The following is a 21,409-nucleotide window of genomic DNA, read 5'->3' on the forward strand; positions in this document are numbered from 1 at the left end:
GCAAGCAGGTCCCGCCCCCTTAAAGACCCAAGAGCAAATTCGACTGGGCTGAGCTGGGAGGAGCTCAAGGGTCGAGTGCCGGAGCTGGCCTCCGCACCGCTAGTTTCTAAGCCGTTTGGCAAGGCCAGTCCGGGCACCAACCTCTTCTCTTAGGTTGTTTCTGCACGGTCTGATTACCATGCCTGGCTGCAGGTACCTGTGCACCCCACAGGTAGGAGGGATCTGGGAGCCTCCCCTCCTACAGTGGAATCACGCACGTTTCTCTTTCCTCTCCCCGATCCCGAGCCCTCTGGCGAGGACACACACACACACACACACACACACACACACACACACACACACACCTGTCTGTTCCTAAGTAGGTCCTGTTGGGTATGTACTAGGGACCAAGGCAGGAGGGGCAGCTCCTCATTCCACCTCCAGGAAGTCCATCTGGAGAAAGGAGTGCTGACTCGGGGAGGCGGGGCTCGATGCCACGGGGAAACCGAGACGGGGGGTGCGGGGGCGGCCCTCAACCTCTACTCCGCCACAGACCCGGGATCCGAGCTCCGGGGTACTCTCTTGCCGGATGGCGAACTGCCGCCGGGATCCTGAATCAGAGCCGGAGTCAGTGTTCCCTCACGAAGTCGGCCTCTTTACCGACTCTTACTCCGAGAAAAGCCGGTTCTGTTTCTGTGGGCATGTACTGAACATCACGCAGAATTTTGGTTCACGACTCGGGGTGGCTGCAGGCGTGTGGGATTCGGTGAGAAAAGGGCTATGCCAGTTGAGGGTCCCTGGGAGGTACCACCGACCCTCGATTCCTAGTCTTCCCTATGGAGTCATCTCTGCCACTCTCTTTTCTCTCCCCCACCCCTCATAGGCTCTGAGCTTGTGCAACTATTTCGAGAGTCACAATGTGGATTTTCGAGGCAAGAAGGTGATTGAACTGGGCGCAGGGACCGGCATCGTGGGAATCTTGGCAGCGCTGCAGGGTGTGTGAGCTGGCGTTGCGGAGGGAGGGGTTAGGGGAACCGGAATGTGGAGAAATTGTCACTTCGTGGACTCTTGGAAGAGGGCAGTGCTTTGGGTTCAGCCCAGTCCCTCTCTTTAACAACCTCCCCCCCCACACACACCCCCACCCCCACCCCCGCCACCTTCTTCTGTGACAGAAAGCGCTAATTAGCTGTCAGACCACCCAGGATGGTTGATTTGAGGGCAAGAAATAAAAATCGGGCAGGTCTTGTAGAAGTAGTTTCTACTTTTGGTGGTGGGGGGGAGGCGTATCAGTGATTGAACCCAGGAGTGCTTAATCACTGAGACATCCTCAATCCTGTTTTTTATCTTGAATTCTGAGACATGGTCTTGCTAAAGTTACTTTGGGCTTCGGTCAATTGTTGAGGCTGTCCTTGAATTTGCAGTCCTCCTGCCTCAGCCTCCCCAGTCATTGGGGTAACAGATATGTGCCACCAATCCAGATAGTTTCTATCTTTTTGCTCTCTGTGATTTCATGGGGGAGTTTGTCAATTAAAATCCCCTTTGGGCATGGCATAGTGGCCCATGACTATAATCCCAGTGACTGGGGAGGCTGAGTCAGAAGGATTGCAAGTGTAAGGCCAGCCTAAGCAACTTAGCGAAGCCCTAAGCAACTTAGCCAGACCTTATCTCAAAAAATAAAAATAAAAAGGGCTGGGGATGTGGTTTAGTAATAAAGCACCCCTGAGTTAAATCTCCATTACAAAAACAAGACAAAAAAAATCCTCTTTGGCTTGGAGGTGGTCTTCTGTCAAAATGCATATGTGGGGGTATCATGTAGAAAAGTGACCTGTGGGTATTAAACCTTGTGAATGCTTTAGACTTCATTATGTATTAATATATGTTAGATTCCTTGGGTTTTTGGGAAGTGGGGGTAGGAATTAAGCATGGCAGACTTGGAAAAGGAAAGGGTAAGGAAAAGTTTGCTTGTATCAAGAACCAAAAACTAAAAAAAAAAGTCTCCTATAATCTAAGGAACAGACAAACCCTACACTGAAAGCAATTATCTAAAAACTTTTTTTTTTTTTTTTTTTGGAGTGGTATCAGGGGTTGAACCCAGGGACACTTAACCACTGAGCCACATCCCTGGCCCTTTTTTATTTTTTATTTTGAGGCAGGGTCTCACTGAGTTGCTTAGGGCCTTGCTGAGGCTAGCCTTGAATTTGCAATCCTTCTGCCTCAGCCTCCCAAATGCCAAAGGGAATTTTAATTTGCAAATCCCCCATGAAATCACAGAAAGCAAAAAGATAGAAACTGCAGGGAGCAGTGGTACATGCCTATAATCCCAGTGACTTCCCAGTGACTGGGAAGCTGAGGCAGGATTGCAAGATCAAGATGAGTTTGAGCAATTTAGTGAGGCCCTAAGCAACTCCTGTCTCTAAATAAAATACAAAAAAGGACTGAGGATGTGGCTCAGTGATTAAGTGCACCTGGGTTCATTCCCTGGTACCCCCACCAAAAAAAAAAACACCCCAAAAAACAAACACTTATGAATGAAGTCATGCAAATTAGCATGCCCTTGTTCATAAAAACAAAACTAGGTTTTGGGAACTTAGTTAAGGTTCCTATATTAAATGAAATATTTTTTTTAAATATTTATTTTTTAGTTGTAGTTGGACACAACACCTTTGTTTTATTTATTTATTTTTATGTGGTGCTGAGGATCAAATCCAGGACCTTGCACATGCGAGGCAAATGCTCTACCTCTGAGCCACAACTCCGGCCCCCTTTTTTTTAATTAAAAAAAATTTTTTTAGTTGTTGATAGACCTTTATTTTCTATTTATTTATTGCGGTGCTGAGAATTGAAGCCAGTTCCTCATACATTCCAGGCAAGTGCGCTACCTCTGAGGCACAGTTCCAGCAGCTAAAGGAAGTCTTCCCAGAGATAAGCATTCCTTCAACCAATAGTATTCCAAGTTCCCTAAGTGCCAGAAGTCATGCTAGATATTGGGAATTCAACAGTGATTTTCCAGGACTCCATAAGGAGCTTGTGGTTTAGTGGAGAAAATGGGGGGAAGATGCTGCTGTTCAAGAGCTTTGGTGATGTATGTACAGAGCCAGTAGACTTGCTCTGGCCCTGTCTACCTTAACTCCCTGGGAATCCATCAGGGGGGAGCTCTGTTAGGTGAGGAGGAGATGAACATTGTGAAAACAGGGAATGTCAACAGCAACTTTTCCATGAGGGATGAATGGAAAAGTGTCAGGTAGTTATATTAACAGGAGAAAAAGCAGGCATATATATATTTTTAAGATGTGAATTGTTTTTACCAATTTTTAATATATATGAATATATATTTATATTTATTTATACTTTTATTTATTGATTATTATGTGGTGCTGAGGATCGAACCTGGGGCCTCGCACATGCTATGCTGAGCCACAATCCCAGCCCAAAAAGCATCCATATAATGGGAACACTTACCTTCACTTGCTACCAGACTAGCTTCTTTTCCTTTGCTCCCTGTTAAGTTGCCAAGTTAGAAATCTGAGTGTTATCTATCATTCCATTTATTTATCTATCTATCTTCTATCTATCTCTCTTTTCTTGGTACTGGAGATTATACCCAGAGGCACTTAACCACTGAGCCACATCCCCATCCCTTTTTATTTTTTTATCTTGAGAGCAGATCTTACTAAATTGCTAGGGCCTCTCTAAATTGATGAGTCTGGCCTTAAATTTGCAATCCTCCTGCCTCAGTCTTCCTTGCCACTGGGATTACAAGTGTATGCCACCACACCCAGCTATGAGTGTCATTTTGTCTCTTTCCCTTTCCCTCGAATTCCTGGTAATCAGCCAGTCCTTGCATTATATGTCCTTAGCTCTTCCACAGTTATCTGCTCTACTTCCCACCACGTTGAGTTCAGGCCATTACCATTTCTTGCCTGGTTTTTCACAAGAGCCTTCATGCTTCCCTATGCGAAAGTTTGGCATACCCAACCTAGATTCTGTGATCCTCCCTCCGGCTTCCTCATTTTGGTGAATCAAACCACCATCCTCCCAATGTACCTAGACATCACCTTTCACATGTCATTGTTTATCACCCCCATATCATTATTCAAGTCCTATTGATTTTATCTCCTGAAAAATCTCCTGGATTTTTTCATGTATTGTCATATCCACTGATAGCTTCCCAGTCCAAGCCACCATCACCACTTGCTTGGACTGCAACATAGTCATACTAGTCTTCCTACCTTGACTTTTTGCCCCTACTTAGACTTCTGCCCACTCCACTCAGCAGTCAGAATGACTTTCAAAATACAAATGTGGAACTGGGCACCGTGGTGCATGCCTGTAATCCCAGCAGTCTGGGAGGCTGAGGCAGGAGTATCATGAGTTCCAAGCCAGCCTCAGCAAAAGCAAGGCACTAAGCAATTCAGTGAGACCCTGTCTCTAAATAAAATACAAAATAGGGCTGGGGAGGTGGCTCAGTGGTCAAGTGTCCCTGAGTTCAGTCCCCAATACCAAAAAAAAAAAAAAAAAAAAAAATGCAGATGTAATCACACCCCACCCCATGCCAAAACTTTTAGTGGGTTCTTTTTGTTTTCAGGATAGAACAAATACCTTTAGTATGGCCTCCGATGCCTTACCTCTCTCTCTAGCCTTTTTCTTTCTTCCTCTTTTTTCTTCATATTTTTTTTTTCAGCAGGGAGGTACTAGTGATTGAATCCAGGGCTTTGCATGTACTGAACAAGAGTTCTACCACTGAGCTAAATCTCCAACTCTTATTTTATTTTGAGACAGGGCCTTGAACTTGTGATCCTTCTGCCTTAGCCTCCTGAGAGCTGGGATTACAGATGTGCACCTAGCTCTCCAGCTTCTTTTTGTTCTTCTCTTTCCCTCCTGCCCACTTTATTCTATTGCCCTTTTGTTGGTTCCACAAACCTACTTTGATGTTCCCTTCCTTGGGGACTTTACACAGGCTGCACTTTCTGTCTGAAACCCTTTTGCTATCTGGTTAATGCATATGCATTCCTCATTGCTCAGCTCAACTATCACTTCCAAGGAAAAGCTTCTTTGATAATTCCACCCCAGGCCAGTTTAGGCCTTTCTAGTACATATCCATCTGTACTCATTGGTCTCATTTTAAATTTGCTATCACTGACAGGTGGGTCTTAAATGCTAGTCTGTTACACTTCCCCTTTTCTGCTTATTCTTCCACTCCCCTAAACATCTGTTTCTTCCTTTCTTGTTCTTCAAAACTGTGAGTGCCTCTTCCACTATCATCACCCTCAGCTGATGACTTTGTTTCCAATCTCCTGATTGCTTGTATTTTCTCAAAAAATGTCCACATGTTCCTGCTGCAACATCTATTCTCCTGTGTCTGAGTCTGATACATTGCCTTCTGCTTTGTTGTTGTTTTTGGTGGTATTAGGGCTAGAACTTAGGGACCCTCTACCAATGAACTACACCCTCAGCCCTTTTTATTTTATTTTGAGACAGGGTCTCACTGAGTTGCTGAGGCTGGCCTTAAACTTGTGATCCTTCTGCATCAGGCTCCCAAGTGGCTGAAATTACAGGTGTCCACCAACACATCTGGCTGCCTTTTGCCTTGTTATCATGGATCAACACACTGTGCTAGCTATAGTCAAACCCTCCATTTGTCTAAAGATTCTAAATTTTCCCACCAGCTCAAAGACACCGTTCCAGCAACAGCCCCCAAGCATCTTCTAAATTGTTGATTTTTCCTTCTCTTTGGGTTTTATTCTCCCCTCTCTCTATATGTGATTATGTCTATGTATAATTATGTCTACTATCTACACATATTTTATGTTATTATATACACATACATACATAAATATACTATAATTTCTCCTATCTCAGAAAAAAATACTCTGATCCTACATCTCCCTCCAGATACCAAGCCATTTTTTCTGCTCTGATTTAAAAAAAAAAAATTCCTCAAAAGAGTTATTGTCCACTGTCTCTGCTTCTTCTTCTATGTTTTTTTCTCCATCCATTCCAATCCAGACTGCACCATGCCTTTCACTTCAATGGTTCTAGTTAAGGTTATGAGCTTCCCTTTCAACTTTGTATTGTTAAACCCAGGAGTCTGTCCTCAGCCCACCTCAATCGACTCTGCATTTGACATTGCCACTTCCTCCTTGAAACTTTCTTTGTTTTCTGGAGTGCCACACCTGTTTCTGCCTGCCTGACTGGCACACTTTTCCCTTCTCTTTTGTCAGTGGCTATTCATCTTCACAACTAAAAATTTGAGTGCCCCAGAGCTCAGGTAGTAATCTTTTGACCTTTTCTTTTTTCTGACTACATTCCCTTCTGAGCACTCTCAACACTTTGTGGCTTTGAATGTCCTTTTCATGTTTGTGACTATCTACTCAGTATCTTTATGCAGTGTCCAGAAACGACATTATAATTTCCTATTCAAACCACCTGCTGTAGCACTATTTGTTCAGTTGAATGGCAATTTGGTTTTCTAGTTAGGCCAAATGTCTAAAAACTATCCGAACTTTCCCTCTTTCTCTGTCATATTTCATATTCAATCTGTTGGCAAATCCTGTGGACTCTATCTCCAAAATATATTCAGAAATATATTCTTTTGATATTTGAATATATTAAAAATACATTTGGTGGTACATGACTGTAATCCCAGCAACTTGGGAGACTAAAGCAGAAGGATTAAATTTGAGGACTAAGTTTGAGGCCAGCCTGGGCAACTTAGCAAGACTTGTCTCAAAATAAAAAATAAAAAGGGATGGGGATGTAGATCAGTGGTAGAGTACCCCAGGTTCAAATCCCCCAATGCCCTCTAATTGCAGAAACCAAAATACATCCTTTAAAACATTAAATCAGTTTATGCCTTTCTTCCATTTAAAATTCTTCCACAGTTTCCCGGAAATTTGAAAGCCAGATTTCTCAATCTTCTTATAAGACCCTGACTATGATCCAGTGCCTACTATTGTCCCCTTTACTCTCTACTCTAGCTTCTGACACACTGTTCCTCACTCGCATCAGGCACCAGAGTCCTACCTCAAGGTCTTTTTGCTTGCTGTTCTGTCACTTGGTAGACTTTAGCCTGAGAGATCCACGTGATTTGCTCTGTGCTGCCTTCAGGTCTTTGCCCAAACATAACCTGTTTATGGAGACTTTTCCCAATCATCCAATTTAAAATGATACTCCCTGTCCTGATCCTTAAACATTTCTTATTTCTTTTCTTGCTTGACATTTCACCATAACACTTATTACCATTTGACATATGGTGTATTGTATTTCCTTTTTTTTTTTTTAATTGTTGTCATCTGTTTCTTGCTACTAGACTGTAAGCTCCATAGGGAGGGGGCACTTGTCTGGCTGGTTCACTGCTGTAGTCTCAACACCCGGCATGTAAGCACATGATAAAAATGAATGAATTCATCCTTAGTACTCCTTACATCTCTTTCTATAATACTCATCATGATTATAGTTAAATAATGATTTTTAATTTATAGTTAAATAGTTAATTTTGCAGTACATAGTGCATTTCTACCTCTAGAATAAAATTCAAGGAAAGCTGAGGTTTTGTTTTGCTCTCCACTGTATCCTTAGCACTTCTGGGTGCTCAATTTATTGCATGAATGCTTTCTGAAATGCTAATCTGATCTTCACCCTGCCTTTTTTTTTTGGTACTGGGGATTGAACCTAGGGACACTTAACCACTGAGCCACATCACCAGCCCTTTAAAAATATTTTTATTCAGAGACAGGGTCTTGCTAAGTTGCTAGCTTTGAACTTGTGATCCTCCTGTCTCAACCTTCCAAGCCGCTGAGGTTACAGGTGTGCACCCCCATGCCCAGCCCTGCTTCTCATCTTAAATCCTATTGCCCTCTATGAAACCTGAATCTCCTTAGCATGTTATGGTCTTCTTTTCTCATGTCTTGACACTTTTCTGTCAACCTTTAAGTTACAGCCTTCTTTGAACATGTCATACTTTTCTCCTGCCAGGCCTTCATACTCACTATCCTCTGCTTGGAAAGCAACACCTGACTAACTCCTGCTTGCCCTTTAGAGCTCAGCTGAGGTCATGTCTTCTGGGAAGCTTTCCAGATCCCTGAAGGCAGCTTGTGTCAGTGGGGGTAGGTGCATAGCCCATCTCCAGCTCAGTCGTGCCCAGGCTTCTGCTGACATCTGATTGTTGTGTTTGGCAGAGAGGTTGAAGATTAGCTCAGAGGGAATGTTGATGTTGTAGAATGTGGAGTAATGAGAATAGCAGTCGGTGAGATGGATGTTAGGGCAACTAAAAGTCAAAGTGTGGACTTTGGGCTGTGAAGACATTGCCCTCTAGGCATTGAGGTCTCTGGACCTTCCAACCAGGAGCCGGTGGTTGGTCCCTCTGACTTGCATTTCTCCTCCTTGCTCTCTCTCAGGGGGGGATGTTACCATCACTGACCTGCCAGTGGCCCTAGAGCAGATCAAGGGCAATGTCCAGGCTAATGTGCCAGCTGGAGGCCGGGCCCAGGTTTGTGCCTTGTCCTGGGGGATTGATCAGCATGTCTTCCCTGGAGACTATGACATAGTGCTGGGGGCTGATATCGTGTACATGGAGCCCACCTTCCCACTGCTACTGGGAACCCTCCAACATCTGTGTGGGCATCATGGCACCATCTACCTGGCCTCCAAGATGAGAGAGGAACATGGGACAGAGAACTTCTTTCAGCACCTTCTTCCCCAGCACTTCCAACTTGAGCTGGCCCAGCGGGATGAGGATAAGAATGTCAACATCTATAGGGCCAGGCACAGGGAACCAAGACCTGTTTGACGTCATTCCATTCCAGTAAAGGAACTGCATTTCTCCAAAGCTGTATCTCCAGAGCCACAAACACAAGGACCAAAAAAAAAAAAAAAAAAGGATTTCCTTGGTGTCTCTCTCCCCCTTCCTTCTTTGTTCCCGCAGTTATGCTTGGACAGATGAAGGCAGGTGTTTGTTTGCTAAGAATTCTGGAGTCCTAGAAGGATTGGCTTTTAGAGCGTAAAGGGGTTTTGCACAAAGGAGGTTGGAAGGGTCTCTGGGATATTTAAAAGTAAAGAAGGTAAATAAGATATGAGAACAGTGGCTGCAGTGAGACTGTCACTGATGACTTCCAGTCCTATTTATACAGAATGGACTTTTTAAAAAACCAAGATCTAGTCAGGCATGGTGGTGCAAGCCTGTAATCCCAGCAACTGGTGAGGCTGAGGCAGGAGTATCGCAGGTTCAAAGCCAGCCTCAGCAAAATTGAGGAACTAAGCAACTCAGTGAGACCCTATCTCTAAATAAAATACAAAATAGGCTCAGTGCCTCTGAGTTCAATCCCTGGTACACCCAAAAAAGAATAATAATTTTAAAAAATAATAAAAAAATAGAAAGGGCTGGGGATGTAGCTTAGTGGTAAAGTGCCCCAGTACCAAAAACAAAACCCTAAATCTTTGGGACTGGGTTTATAGCTCAATGGTAGATTACTTGCCTTGCATGCATGAGGCACTGGGTTCAAAACTCATAAAAAAAAACCCAAACCCCCAAATCTAAAATCTATGGAGTACCCCCTCACACCCCAACAATAATCTGGTAGGGTCATGGCTCTAACTGGGTCAGGTCCTCCCAATCCTGAAGCTGGGGATAAGCAGCAGAGCTGTCTTTTGGGCTATAGCTTCTTTTTCCTTTTCAGAGCTGGATTTCTGATATCAAAACATAGTGCACTGCAAAACATGGACTAAGTGCTAGATTCTTCTCACCTTTGGTTTTCCTTTCTAAGCTCCATTAGTCATTCTTTTCTAATGTGTTTGCTTCATTTTTTTGTCTCCTCTCATGCTAGCTTCTCTGGTCCAGGATCTCTTCTTGCTTAGGCACATAGTCACCTCTTCTGGACCCTCTGCCACTTTCTCTCGCCTTGGAGCCAGTCTGCAAACTTGGAATCTTCCAAATCAGCTCTGATTAGCTTCCACTGCTTGTAAAAGCAAGAACAAGCTCCTCTGCTTAGTACTTCCATCTAATCCCAATTTACCTCTCTCTTTCATTTTCCACTATTTTCCTACACGTATTAGGCCTCTGACCAGATTGTAAAAGGTCTATTCTTTGTTTTCTAAATCCATACAAGAGTTCCTGACTTCTTCTGTCTTTATGATGATTCCCTGCCTGGAAGGGCTATTGCTACCTGTCAAAAAATCTTGCTTTTTGCCTCTTTCCTGAAAAAAAGCTTTTCAGCTCCTGTTTGAATGCGATTTTTTCCCTCTGAGATCCTTTAACTATTCCTCTTATGGGACCTTACTTTGACTTGTGTGAACATTTGTCTTATCCTTGTTTTCTCACTGTGGGATTTCCTTGGAGGGTAGAGCTGTGGTTCCTTTATTCATGTCTAATTCCCCGAAGGTTAGCACAGTTCCTGGCACACAAGTGTTCCACAGATATTTTGCTGATTTAACAAATACTTGCTAAGTTTATTGGAGGGATTCTACCCATCTACCTGCCTCAGGGAGTTTGTCATGAGTCGTAAGTGGAAAATGAATGTGAAAATACATTGGAAATAAAAAAAAACAAGTGTCAACAATTCGTCTTACATTATTATTTTGTGACAACTTTATTCTTTGATTTTTCTTATTTTTCCTGTCGCGGATAACTCCCTGTGAAGTGTCTGAATCTATGCTGTCTCCATAAGTTTAAGCTGAATGGAGGCGACTGTGTTCCTCTTGCCAGCAGGTGGAGCCACTCTTGTTTGCCACGTTCTGGGGAAGAATTTTGACCCTTCCGCCACGTCGTAGTCGGTCATTTGGCCCGTACGTCAGCGGGCGGGAGTGAGCCGTAGCTGGCGAGATGTCCCTGCTGCGGTCGCTGCGCTTGTTCCTGGACGCGCGGACCGGGAGTCTCCCGGTGAGGACACCTGGCCCGGTGCTCACATTGCCTTCCTTGTAGTTTTCCTGTGCGTCCGGAGTGCACCCCTTCCCTTATCCCGACCCGCATTCAACTCGGTTCCACCTCCTCCACCGGCATTGACTCTTCTGTGTCCAGCTCCAATCGCTGCCCTGTCCTCGTCTCCCCAGCCCTAAGGCTGCCTCGGAGCTGATGTGCTGCTCTCTTCCCTCTCCCCGTCTCCTAGCTGCTTCCGGTTTCTCATCCCTGTCTTCTCACCCTTTCCAGGCCGGGTCCCTTCGGCTTCAGTCGCACACCATTCACGCTGCGTCCTGGTTGTCTGCCTCTTTTTCCAGCAAGGAGCTCCTTATGAAGCTGCGGCAGAAAACAGGCTACTCCTTTGTAAATTGCAAGAAAGCTCTGGAAACTTGTGGTGGAGATCTCAAAAAGGTTGGAAGGGGATGCAGTGTAGGGTACTAGGGTCCAACTTCAGTCTGGAGAAGTGATACTGGGGAGCGTAGGTGAGACCTGATGACCAGTGGCCCATAACGGCAGAAACCTAGATGGCATTCTGGCTTAAACAACCACCTCAGCCTGTGTTAGTGGGGAGAAATTGACCCAGGGTTAACGAACCCTATATCATGCGAGACTGCTTGGTGTTTTCTGCCGCATGGACCTGTGTGCACTCAGGAGTCAGACCCTCTAGGACTCAAATTGTGGTGCCTTCACATCAATACTTTGTGGACATTTAAATTAATCTTTTATTGTTGAATCATTCTTTAAAAAAATATTCAGTTTTTAGTTTTTTAAATGGACACAATGTCTTTATTTTACATTTATGTGGTGCTGAGGATTGAACTCAGTGCCTCAAGCATGCTAGATGAGCACTCTACCACTGAGCCACTGGCACAGCCCCCATAGTTGAATCATTCTTGTCTATATAATGAAAATAATACCATTTTCTCCATAGGGTGGTTGTGAAGATTAAAGTTGTACAGAGCACCAGTTTCTGCAATCTATACTCAGCATTTAGAGGTGTACTGCCACTAGAATTATAGAATTTAGGGGAAGCATAAAGAATCAGGGAACTTGAACATATTTTAGAACATCATTCAGTATAAATTCTATGACTTCATCATCTGCTCTTCTTCTTTCCAATTTATAGGCAGAGATCTGGCTTCACAAGCAGGCCCAGAAGGAGGGCTGGAGCAAAGCTACCAAGCTCAGTGGGAGAAAGACTAAAGAAGGACTGATTGGGCTGCTGCAAGAAGGAAATACTACTGTATTAGTAGAGGTAAGTTGTTGGAATTTCACATATCAATAATAGATGGTCCTTCAGTGTAAGGCTTGTAGTTGACCTTTTGCATTCTAAAATAAGAAATTTGTTTGAGAATCATAAAGCGTAGTTGGAATTAAACTTTAGAGACCTTAGTTATTAGCTAGGGACTCATTTAAGTATATAAATGCACAGGTGTGGTCTAGAATATTAGTCCTAATATTCTAGAATATTAGTCCTAAATGTGAGTCTAGTGCAGTCTGTACCTTGTCATTATTTCCTGAAAATTTATATTTTAAAGTAGTAACTATATTAATTAGTTGATAGTAGAGAGTATCTGTTTTAGAGGAGGTTTTGGGGCCTTTGAAAAGAAGTAGGTGTAATTAGTTTAGAGTAAGAGAAGGGGATAAGCAGGGTGATAGCAAATGTGATTTGGAATTGAAGGAGGCTGGAGAAATGAGGTGTTTATGGTGTGCAGCCGTAGGCAAGTGGTCAACTTGTAGTGAGCCCTTCACAACATTATGGAACCCCCTCTGAATGTGTATGTTTGTGCTAATTCATTGGCACAGAAAGAATCACTTCATTAGTTTCTGGCCTTAAGCAAGAGAGGAACTGAAGCTTTAAAACTCTGGAGTCATTTATTTTTGTTGAGTCTGAAGCTGATTCTATCAACATCTTGGTTTACTGCACAACCTTAGGGCACTTTTAGAAACAATCAGTAAACAACTTATACAACATCATTTATCCCTACAGGTAAACTGTGAGACAGATTTTGTTTCCAGAAATTTAAAATTTCAACAGTTGGTCCAGCAGGTAGCCCTGGGAACCATGTTGCATTGTCAGAGCCTAAAGGATCAACTCTCCACGTACAGTAAAGTGAGTTTGGAGGTTGTCTTCAGTATGCTGCATTTGTTCCTGTTTTGGTGTTGGGGATGGAATTTAAGGTCTTGTGCATGCTAAGTATGTGCTCTACCACTGTACTAAACCTCCAGCCCCTGCTGTTTTTCTGTTTTTTACCCCCACTACCCCAGACTCTGATTTCACTCTCTTGCTTCACATTGCAGCTTATATGTTATCTCTTTGGGGGAGGTGTATTTCCCTTTTGTTTTTCTTTCTCCTTATTCTACCTTATTTAAAATTTTTTTATTATAGTGCCCATATGTTACATTTATCTACTTATATATTGTCTGTCTCCCCCCATAGAATATAAGCTTCATGAATTTGTTTTTTCACTGCTATATCTTTGGTGAAAGAGAAGTGGGGGCAGCATTCAATTGGAGCTTAGTAAACCTTTGTTGAATGAATGAATGAATGAATGTCCATTGGATGGGATCACTCAAATTAAGCAAAACCATCTGAGGCTTCCTATTCAGAAATCTGGAATGCCCTGAGAAAAGTGTTTCCAAGTGGGGAGATTGGAAGAAGCACAATTTGGGATAGTAAACATATTCTGATTCATAGAAGGGTAAAGGAATGAATTAATCAGTCTGCCTTTGATCTGGTATTATTGTCAAGACAAAAATGACCCAACCACTCAATTACATTTTTTTGTGTTCATTATCATTTATTTCTTTTCTTATTTATCCTTCTCTTGAGATTGTGTGGTAAATGTTAATTGTTACAGCATTAATTAAAAAGTCCTATTTGGGCTGGGGATATAGCTCAGTTGGTAGAGTGCTTGCCTTGCAGGCACAAGGTCCTGGGTTCAATCGCCAGCACAACCAAAAAAAAAAAAAAATGTCATTTAGCCAGTCTTAATGATGCATACCTGTAATCCAGTGGCTCAGGAGGCTGAAACAAGAGGATCATAAATTCAAACCTTGTCTCAGAAACTTAGTGAGGCCTTAAGCAACTTAGTGAGATCCTATCTCAAAATAAATAAAAAAGTGCTGGAGATGTGGCTTAGTGGTTAAACACCTCTGGGTTCAATCCCTGGTACCAAAAAAAAAAAAAAATGTATATTATATGAAAACTGTGTTGCATTTATTATTATTTGGGTGCTGGGTGGGTGCTGGGGATTGAACCTAGGACATTATACAGGGTAAGCGGTCCCCACCACCTTTTTTTTTTCATACTAGGATTGAATCCAGGGGTGTTCTACAACTGAGCTATATCTCCAGCTTTTTTTTTTTTTTTTAACTTTTTTACGTTTTGAGACAGGGTCTTGCTAAATTGCTAAGGCTGGCCTTGGACTCAATCCTCCTGCCTCAGACTCCCAAGTAGGTAGGATTATAGGCGTGTGCTACTATGCCTGGCTAACAACACTCTTTTTTTTTTTTTTTTTTAACAATTGTATGCATAGATGGATCACTTGAAGTATAAATTCTTATCCTTTTTAGAGACACAAGTGCTTAGGGATCAAATCCAGGATCTCACAAATGCTAGGCATGTGCTCTACCACTGAGCTATGCTATGAGCTGTACGTCCATCCCCATGAATTCTTTTTATTTTTGGAGGTGGTACTGGAGATTGACCCAGGGATGCTTTAACACTGAACTTCATCTCTAGTCTTTTTACTTTTATTTTGAGATAGAGTTTTGCTAAGTTGCTGAGGATCTCACTAAGTTCCCAAGGCTGGCCTCCAACTTGGGATCCTCCTACTTTAGCCTCTCAAGTTGCTAGTGTTACAGGTGTGCACCACCAACCATGGGCATCCCCCTAAATTCTATATCTATTTTTTTCTCTCTTTTGGTCTAATTTTTTTAAAAAATTTGTATTTTGAAAAAATTCAAACTTGTATAAAAGTTGTCAGTGTTCTGCAATAAATTCCAGTGTACTCTTTGTTCAGATACACCATTTGTTAGTATTTTACTGCATTTGCTTTATCTCTATATACATATTATTGTTCATTTTTGTAGGAATATCAAATAGTATTTTTTTCAGATCATCACATGACAAGGCACATTGTGACTGTTGGGTTCATTATTGGTGATGTTAACTTTGATCCCTTGGTTAAGGTAGTATTTGCCAGATTTCTCCACTGTAGTTGCCACATTCCTCTTTTTAATTGACAAATAATATGTATGAGAGATTCTTTGAGACTCAATTGTTCCTCAGAAGACTTTTGGATAATGCTAGTTTTAGCATTCATTGATTATTCTTGCCAGGATCAGTTTTTACTACAATGGTCATTTAATGGTTATTTTTCTTTTATAATTTCTTCTGTATGCACTAATTAGTTGCATTCTACCATTAGAATTTCCCCCTCTTTTCCCTTATTTAATGATTTACTTAGTACCAACATTGACTCATGGATTCTTATTTTAATTTTAATTATTTTTTGATTACTGAGGGTTGGCAAGCTCTCTACACTGAGCTATAATAATCTATGAATTTGACCAGTGCAAATCAAACCTGTACAAGCTGGCTTTAATGTCTTTTTGATATGTCTTTATTATTTTCTGAGTATTACCTTCTTTTTGGCATAACAAATATTCTGGGTTTATTTCCCTGCCCCATCCATGGAATTGGCCACTTCTCCAAGGAGTCCTTTTCTAGGTGGACACAATATCTTTATTTTGCTTTATGTGGTGCTAAGGATTGAACCCAGTGCCTCACACATGCTAGGCAAGTGCTCTACCACTGAGCCACAACCGCAGCCCATGATTCTTGTTTAATGGTACCAGGGATTGTGTCCAGGAAAGTTCTATCCACCAAACTATGTCCCAAACTTTTTAAAACTTCTCCTTTGAGACAGGATTTCACTAAGTTGCCTAGGCTGGCCTGGAGCTTGTGATCCTTCTGCCTTAGCTTCCCAAGTAGCTGGGATTATAAGTGTGTGCTACAGCGTTGTCCTCTTCCCCCATTCTTTGAGGTTATGTTAGTCATTTGAAATACAGTTTGGGTTTTCTGTTTGTTTAGTCAGTTTTTGTTTTCATCCTAGATCTTTGTTAATTTGATTTGATTTTTCACTATGGAAAACATTAACAAAGTTCCAAAAGCTTAAAATTATTTAAAGAGAAGAAGTATACCCAGAAGTCCTACTCCCCATTCTATCCAGTTCTCATTATTCCTATAAATAACCAACTTCACTGGGTTATGGTTATGCTTTCAGTATTTTTTTTTGCAAAGTTAAACATGTGTGTATATATATGTACACACACATGCATATATATATATATATATATATATATATATATATATATATTTCCCCCCCACACACACAGATATTTCTTACAATGATGATATAATGTGTATATATCCTTTCCTTTTTTGGTACTGGAGATTGAACCCAGGGGTTCTTTACCACTGAGCTCAACCCTTTTTATTTTTAATTCTGAGACAGGCTCTCACTAGGTTGCTGAGGGCCTTGCTAAGTTGCTTAGGCTGACCTTGAACTTGTGATCCTTTTGTTTTAGCCTCCCGAGTTGCTGGGATTACAGACATGCACCACCAGGCCCATCTATGTATACTTTTATTTGTTTATTGGTACTTGGGGATTGAACCCAGTGGTACTTTATCACTGAGCTAGCCCTGGTGCTTTTTAAAAAATTATTTTGAGACAGGATCTTGCTAGATTGTTTAGGGCCTCTCTAAGTTGCTGAAGCTGGCCTTGAACTGGTTTTCCTGTTTTTTTGTTTGTTTTTGCAGTGCTAGGAATTGAACTCAGGGCCATATGCATGGTAGGCAAGTGCTCTACCACCGAGCTACATCCCTAGTCTTGGCCTTGAATTTGTGATCCTTCTGCCTCAGCCTCCTGAATCACTGGGATTACAAGTGTAATCCTGGAATTATATATACTTTTAATCTGCTTTTATCACTAATAATATATCCTAGAAATACTCTATAGCAGTTCCTGGAGATCTTTCTGTTTCTGTTTTTTTTTTTTTTTTTTTTTTCCAACTGCATAGCAATTTGTTGTGTGGATATGCCATAGTTTAATCAATTCTTCTGTGGGCATTGAGGCTGATTCCAAAATACTCCTTTTTTCCTTTTTGGTACTGGGGACTGAACCCAGAGTGCTTTACCACTGAACTAGATCCCTGCCCTTTTTGAGATAGGGTCTTGCTAAGTTGCTTAGGGCCTTGCGAAGTTGATGGAATTGGCGTGGAATCTGCTATTCTCCTGCCTCAGCCACCAAAGTTGCTGGGATTACAGTCATGCACCATCAGACCTAGCTCTGATTTCAAAATTTTATGATTAGAGCTGGGTGTGGTGGCACATGCCTATAATCCCAGTAACTAATGAGCCAGGAGGATCATTAGTTTGAGGTCAACTTGGTCAACTTAGTGAGACCTTGTCTCCAAATGAAAATAAAAAGGGCTTAGAATGTAGCTCAGTAGTAGAGCACTCCAGGTTTAATTCCCAGTATTATATATTGCAAAAAACAAACAAAGAAAACCCCACATAATTAGAAATAATTGTTTAATGAATAATCTTGTACATATGTACTTATATCTAGGTATTTTTTTTTTTTTTCTTTTTGGTGGTGCTGGGGATTGACTCAGAGATTTGTGCCTGCTAGGCAAGCACTCTACCAACTGAGCTATATTCCTAACCCTTATGTCTAGTTTTAAGTGTATCATAAAATTCTTAGAAACTGCCAGGCATGGCAGAACATGCCTGTAATCCCATGTATTCAGGAGGAAGAGGCAGGAACATCACAACTGAGGCCAGCATCAGCAACTCAGACTTTGTCTGAAAACTAAAAAATTAAGAAAGGGCTGGAAATGAAGCTCAATGGTAAAGTGTTCTTGGATTCAATCCCCAGTGCCAAAAGGGGGAAAAATGTCAGAAACAGAACTGCAGGGTCAAAAGGTAAACATATATGTAATTTTGTTAATTATTATCTAATTTTCTTCCATTGGATTTGGAATATTTTGCATTCCCACCAACAATTTGTAATTCTCCTAGGTTTAATGTTTGTGTGAAAATATTGTGCCTGGTTTTTAGTAATTTATATTTTAAGAAGTTAGGTTAGGGGATGGGAGTGGAATGGAATTGGGGATAGTATAGTGATAAAATAATTCATAAAAACAAGACTGTTAACATTTTTTTTTTTTTTTTGTACTAGGATTGAACCCAGGGGAACTTACCCACTGAGCCACAGCCCCAGTCCTCATTTTTATTTTTTATTTTGAAGCATGGCCTCTCTACATTGCTCAGGGCCTCACTAAGTTGCTAAGGCTGATTTTGAACTTGCAATCCTCCTGCCTCCGCCTCCCAAGCCGAAAAAAGAGATTACAGATATGTGCCATCACACCTGGCCTGTTATCGATTTTTAACATTTTTGGCTTAATGAAAATATTATCTGCTTCTGCTTAGTTATCTTAACCGTTTTCTTAGAAATAGACTATTTTTGCCTGTTAATAATTTTTTTGGTGGGGGGTACCAGCGATTGAATTCAGGGGCACTAGACCACTGAGCCACATCCCCAACCCTGTTTTGTGTTTTATTTAGAGACAGGGTCTCACTGAGTTGCTTAGTGCGTTGCTTTTGCTGAGGCTGGCTTTGAAATTGCAATCTTCCTGCCTCAGCCTCTCAAGCTGCTGGAATTACAGGTGTGCGCCACCTTGCCACTATTAATAATTTTAATAGTGCAAAACTGATTCATGTTTGTTTTCTTGTGCACTTAGGGCTTCCTGAATTCCTCTGAGCTTTCTGGACTTCCAGCTGGGCCTGACAGAGAACACTCTCTCAAGGATCAATTGGCCTTAGCAATAGGTAAGTATTTGTAAAGATTCTGGAAACTGGAAATTAATGACTAGATCTTTTGGTATCTTTGCTATTCCTCCAATATTTCCATGGAGAATTGCAAGCTCCTGTGCCTTTCATCAAGAGCCAGATGATGTGAATGTAAGAAATAGGTTGTGTTAGGTGTTAGGGAGCAATAGGCAGTTTGAAGAGCTTCTCTGCTGAAGCTAGCACTAGCACCAAACTCTAGTCACCTGTTATATATTAGGGTAAATGGAGTTCCAGTGATTACTGGATTCCTTAAAAGAATTCAGAATTATAGGCAGAAATCTCAGTTTTTAACTGTTTGCAAACTAAAATTATTTTCATCATTGTGCCAGCCAAACAAAGTGTGGCTAAGTTCCAATTGACTACCTCTTTATATGACATAGGGAAAATAGTACTTTAAAAGTAAGTTTTTCTTCTTTATAAACAGTTCTAGGAATTTTTAGGGTCATTGTTTTTAGGAATTTGATCTCAAGATATCTGGTTCTGAACTTGTAAAGATATGTTCTTTTAGAGCTCACTGATGTTGGGAATCAAATCTAGATCATTATGGTGGGAGTAGCAGGGATTTGCTTGTTTTCTGTATCCTTAGTGGAGGAAGGAAAGAGGGCTGGGATTGGAATTACTGGGATTTTTCTGCTCCTCTGCAGTTTCCAGTCAAGACGTTAGTTCTGTTTTTATCAGATCATAGTATTTATGATATTCCAGTGAGTCCTAGATGAGAACAAGCAGACTGTTACATATTAAGAAATAGGTGATTAAGAAATTAATTATTATTAAGAAATTCTGGAAGAACTTATTAAGAAATTCTGAAAGAACTGGGTGCATCAGCCTTGTCAATTTCAGGGAATTAACAGTTGGGTAGATATTTTAAGATATTTTAAAATTTGTTTTGGTTTCTGGATTCTCCCTTTTCATAACTTTTAGCTTTAGTTGTGGTTAATCCAGACATATTTATCCTGACCACTTTGTTTATCCTCCTGCTCCTTCCTACTTTTTGGTTTATTTGGACTTCTGAGAATGGCATCTGAGAGAAAGGAGAAAACTGCAATATGTTTTTGGTTCTCATAACTCTGATAATGTCATCCTTTTGTTTTTAAGGAGAGGAAGTCAAAACTATCAGATGACATGGCTTTTGGATTTTCTGGGACTTTTAGTTGTAGACCTTTTCCTGATACAGTGAACGATGAGGAGTTGTTGATGTCAGTTATGGTTATAGGGTAGGGATGGTAATTCAGTGGTAAAAATTACTTATTTGCTTTGGAGACAGATCTGAGGTGTTTTTTGTTGTTGTTGTTGTTTGTTTTTTTGTGGTGCTGGGGATTCAGGACCTTGTGCATACATGGGAAGCACTCTACCAACTGAACTATATCCACAGCCCAGATCTCGGTTTTAATTCCAGCTCTGCCATGTACTGTTGGGTGGGTTACTTAAGCACTAATCTAAACCTAAGTTTAATGTATTAATAATAGCTAGCCTTTAAGTGCTCACTATGTGCCAGTTACAATAATAAAATACTTTTGCATATATCACCTTATTTATTTCTCTCTATAACCCTGAAGGTTTATAGACCAGGAAACTAAGGCTTGATAAATTAGTAAATAGAGTTATGTCATTAAGTCTCTTGCCTAAGGTCATATAGCTAGCAAGACATAGAACTAAGACTGTGTCTGTGACACCATAGCTTCTGTTTTAAATACTAGAATACCTATTACATAATGCTTCTTCAAGTACTCCCCTACCATGCCCCTGTTCCTCTTTAAACAAAACTGAAAATTATATATCTTTGAGGAAGGATCACCTTCCAAATTTAGACTCTTTGTGCATACATTAGTATCACCACAGGTATCATATTCTGGTGATGTGTTGTTTTTTGTTTGTTTGTTTGTTTTTAATAGGGAAACTCGGAGAAAACATGACTCTTAAACGAGCTGCATGGGTGAAGGTGCCATCTGGGTTCTACGTTGGCTCTTATGTCCATGGAGCAATGCACAATCCCTCGCTCCACAACCTGGTACTGGGGAAGTATGGGGCCCTGGTCATCTGTGAGACATCTGAACAGAAAGCAAACCTTGAAGACCTTGGCCGCCGCCTTGGGCAGCATGTGGTGGGCATGGCTCCTCTCTCTGTTGGCTCCCTGGATGATGAACCTGGGGGAGAGGCAGAGACCAAGATGCTGTCCCAACCATACTTGCTGGATCCCTCCATCACATTGGGACAGTATGTGCAGCCCCATGGGGTTTCTGTAGTAGACTTTGTGCGGTTTGAATGTGGAGAACTTGAAGAGGCAACAGAAGGTGAATAGGTTCTAGACACTTTTGACTTAGAAGAAAATGTTTAATTTTATTTCTGGACATCATAACAAAAAGAAGAAATTGCTCAAGCCTCTTCAAACCCAGAATTTGTCAACTGAATTTTTAATGAAATTATATAGTTCATGGGGTAAAGTTAATAAATAAAATATTTTTTCCTTGTTTGCATGCTACTGGATTTTCCTTGTTTGCATAATACTTGGGGGATTGGACCCAGGGACACTTAACCACTGGGCCACATCCCCAGCCCTTTTTATTTTTTAATTTTGAGACAAGGTCTAAGTTGCTTAAAGCCTTGCTAAATTGCTGAGG

At 41.4% G+C, this 21,409-nt stretch overlaps 1 protein-coding gene across 5 annotated transcripts; it reads left to right on the forward strand.

Moving 5' to 3' along the window:
- Nucleotides 1-61: 61 nt before the first annotated feature.
- Nucleotides 62-21,265, forward strand: LOC308657711 (EEF1A lysine methyltransferase 3). 5 transcript variants are annotated; one of them, XM_081309676.1, is made up of 8 exons: nt 62-211; nt 863-974; nt 10,679-10,852; nt 11,120-11,281; nt 11,997-12,125; nt 12,909-12,983; nt 18,683-18,770; nt 20,684-21,265. In XM_081309676.1, the coding sequence occupies exons 3-8, from the start codon at nt 10,796-10,798 to the stop codon at nt 21,088-21,090; spliced, it is 918 nt and encodes a 305-aa protein (XP_081165802.1). In that variant the 5' UTR covers nt 62-211; nt 863-974; nt 10,679-10,795; the 3' UTR covers nt 21,091-21,265. The 5 variants fall into 5 exon arrangements, with proteins under 5 accessions (XP_081165802.1, XP_081165800.1, XP_081165801.1 ...); XM_081309674.1 differs by having other exon boundaries at nt 65-211; nt 12,861-12,983; XM_081309675.1 differs by having other exon boundaries at nt 65-211; nt 10,682-10,852; nt 12,861-12,983.
- The last annotated feature ends 144 nt before the right edge of the window (nt 21,266-21,409 follow it).

Source organism: Spermophilus citellus (assembly GCF_964194105.1).
Source record: "Spermophilus citellus genome assembly, chromosome: 10".
Classification (NCBI taxonomy): domain Eukaryota; kingdom Metazoa; phylum Chordata; class Mammalia; order Rodentia; family Sciuridae; genus Spermophilus; species Spermophilus citellus.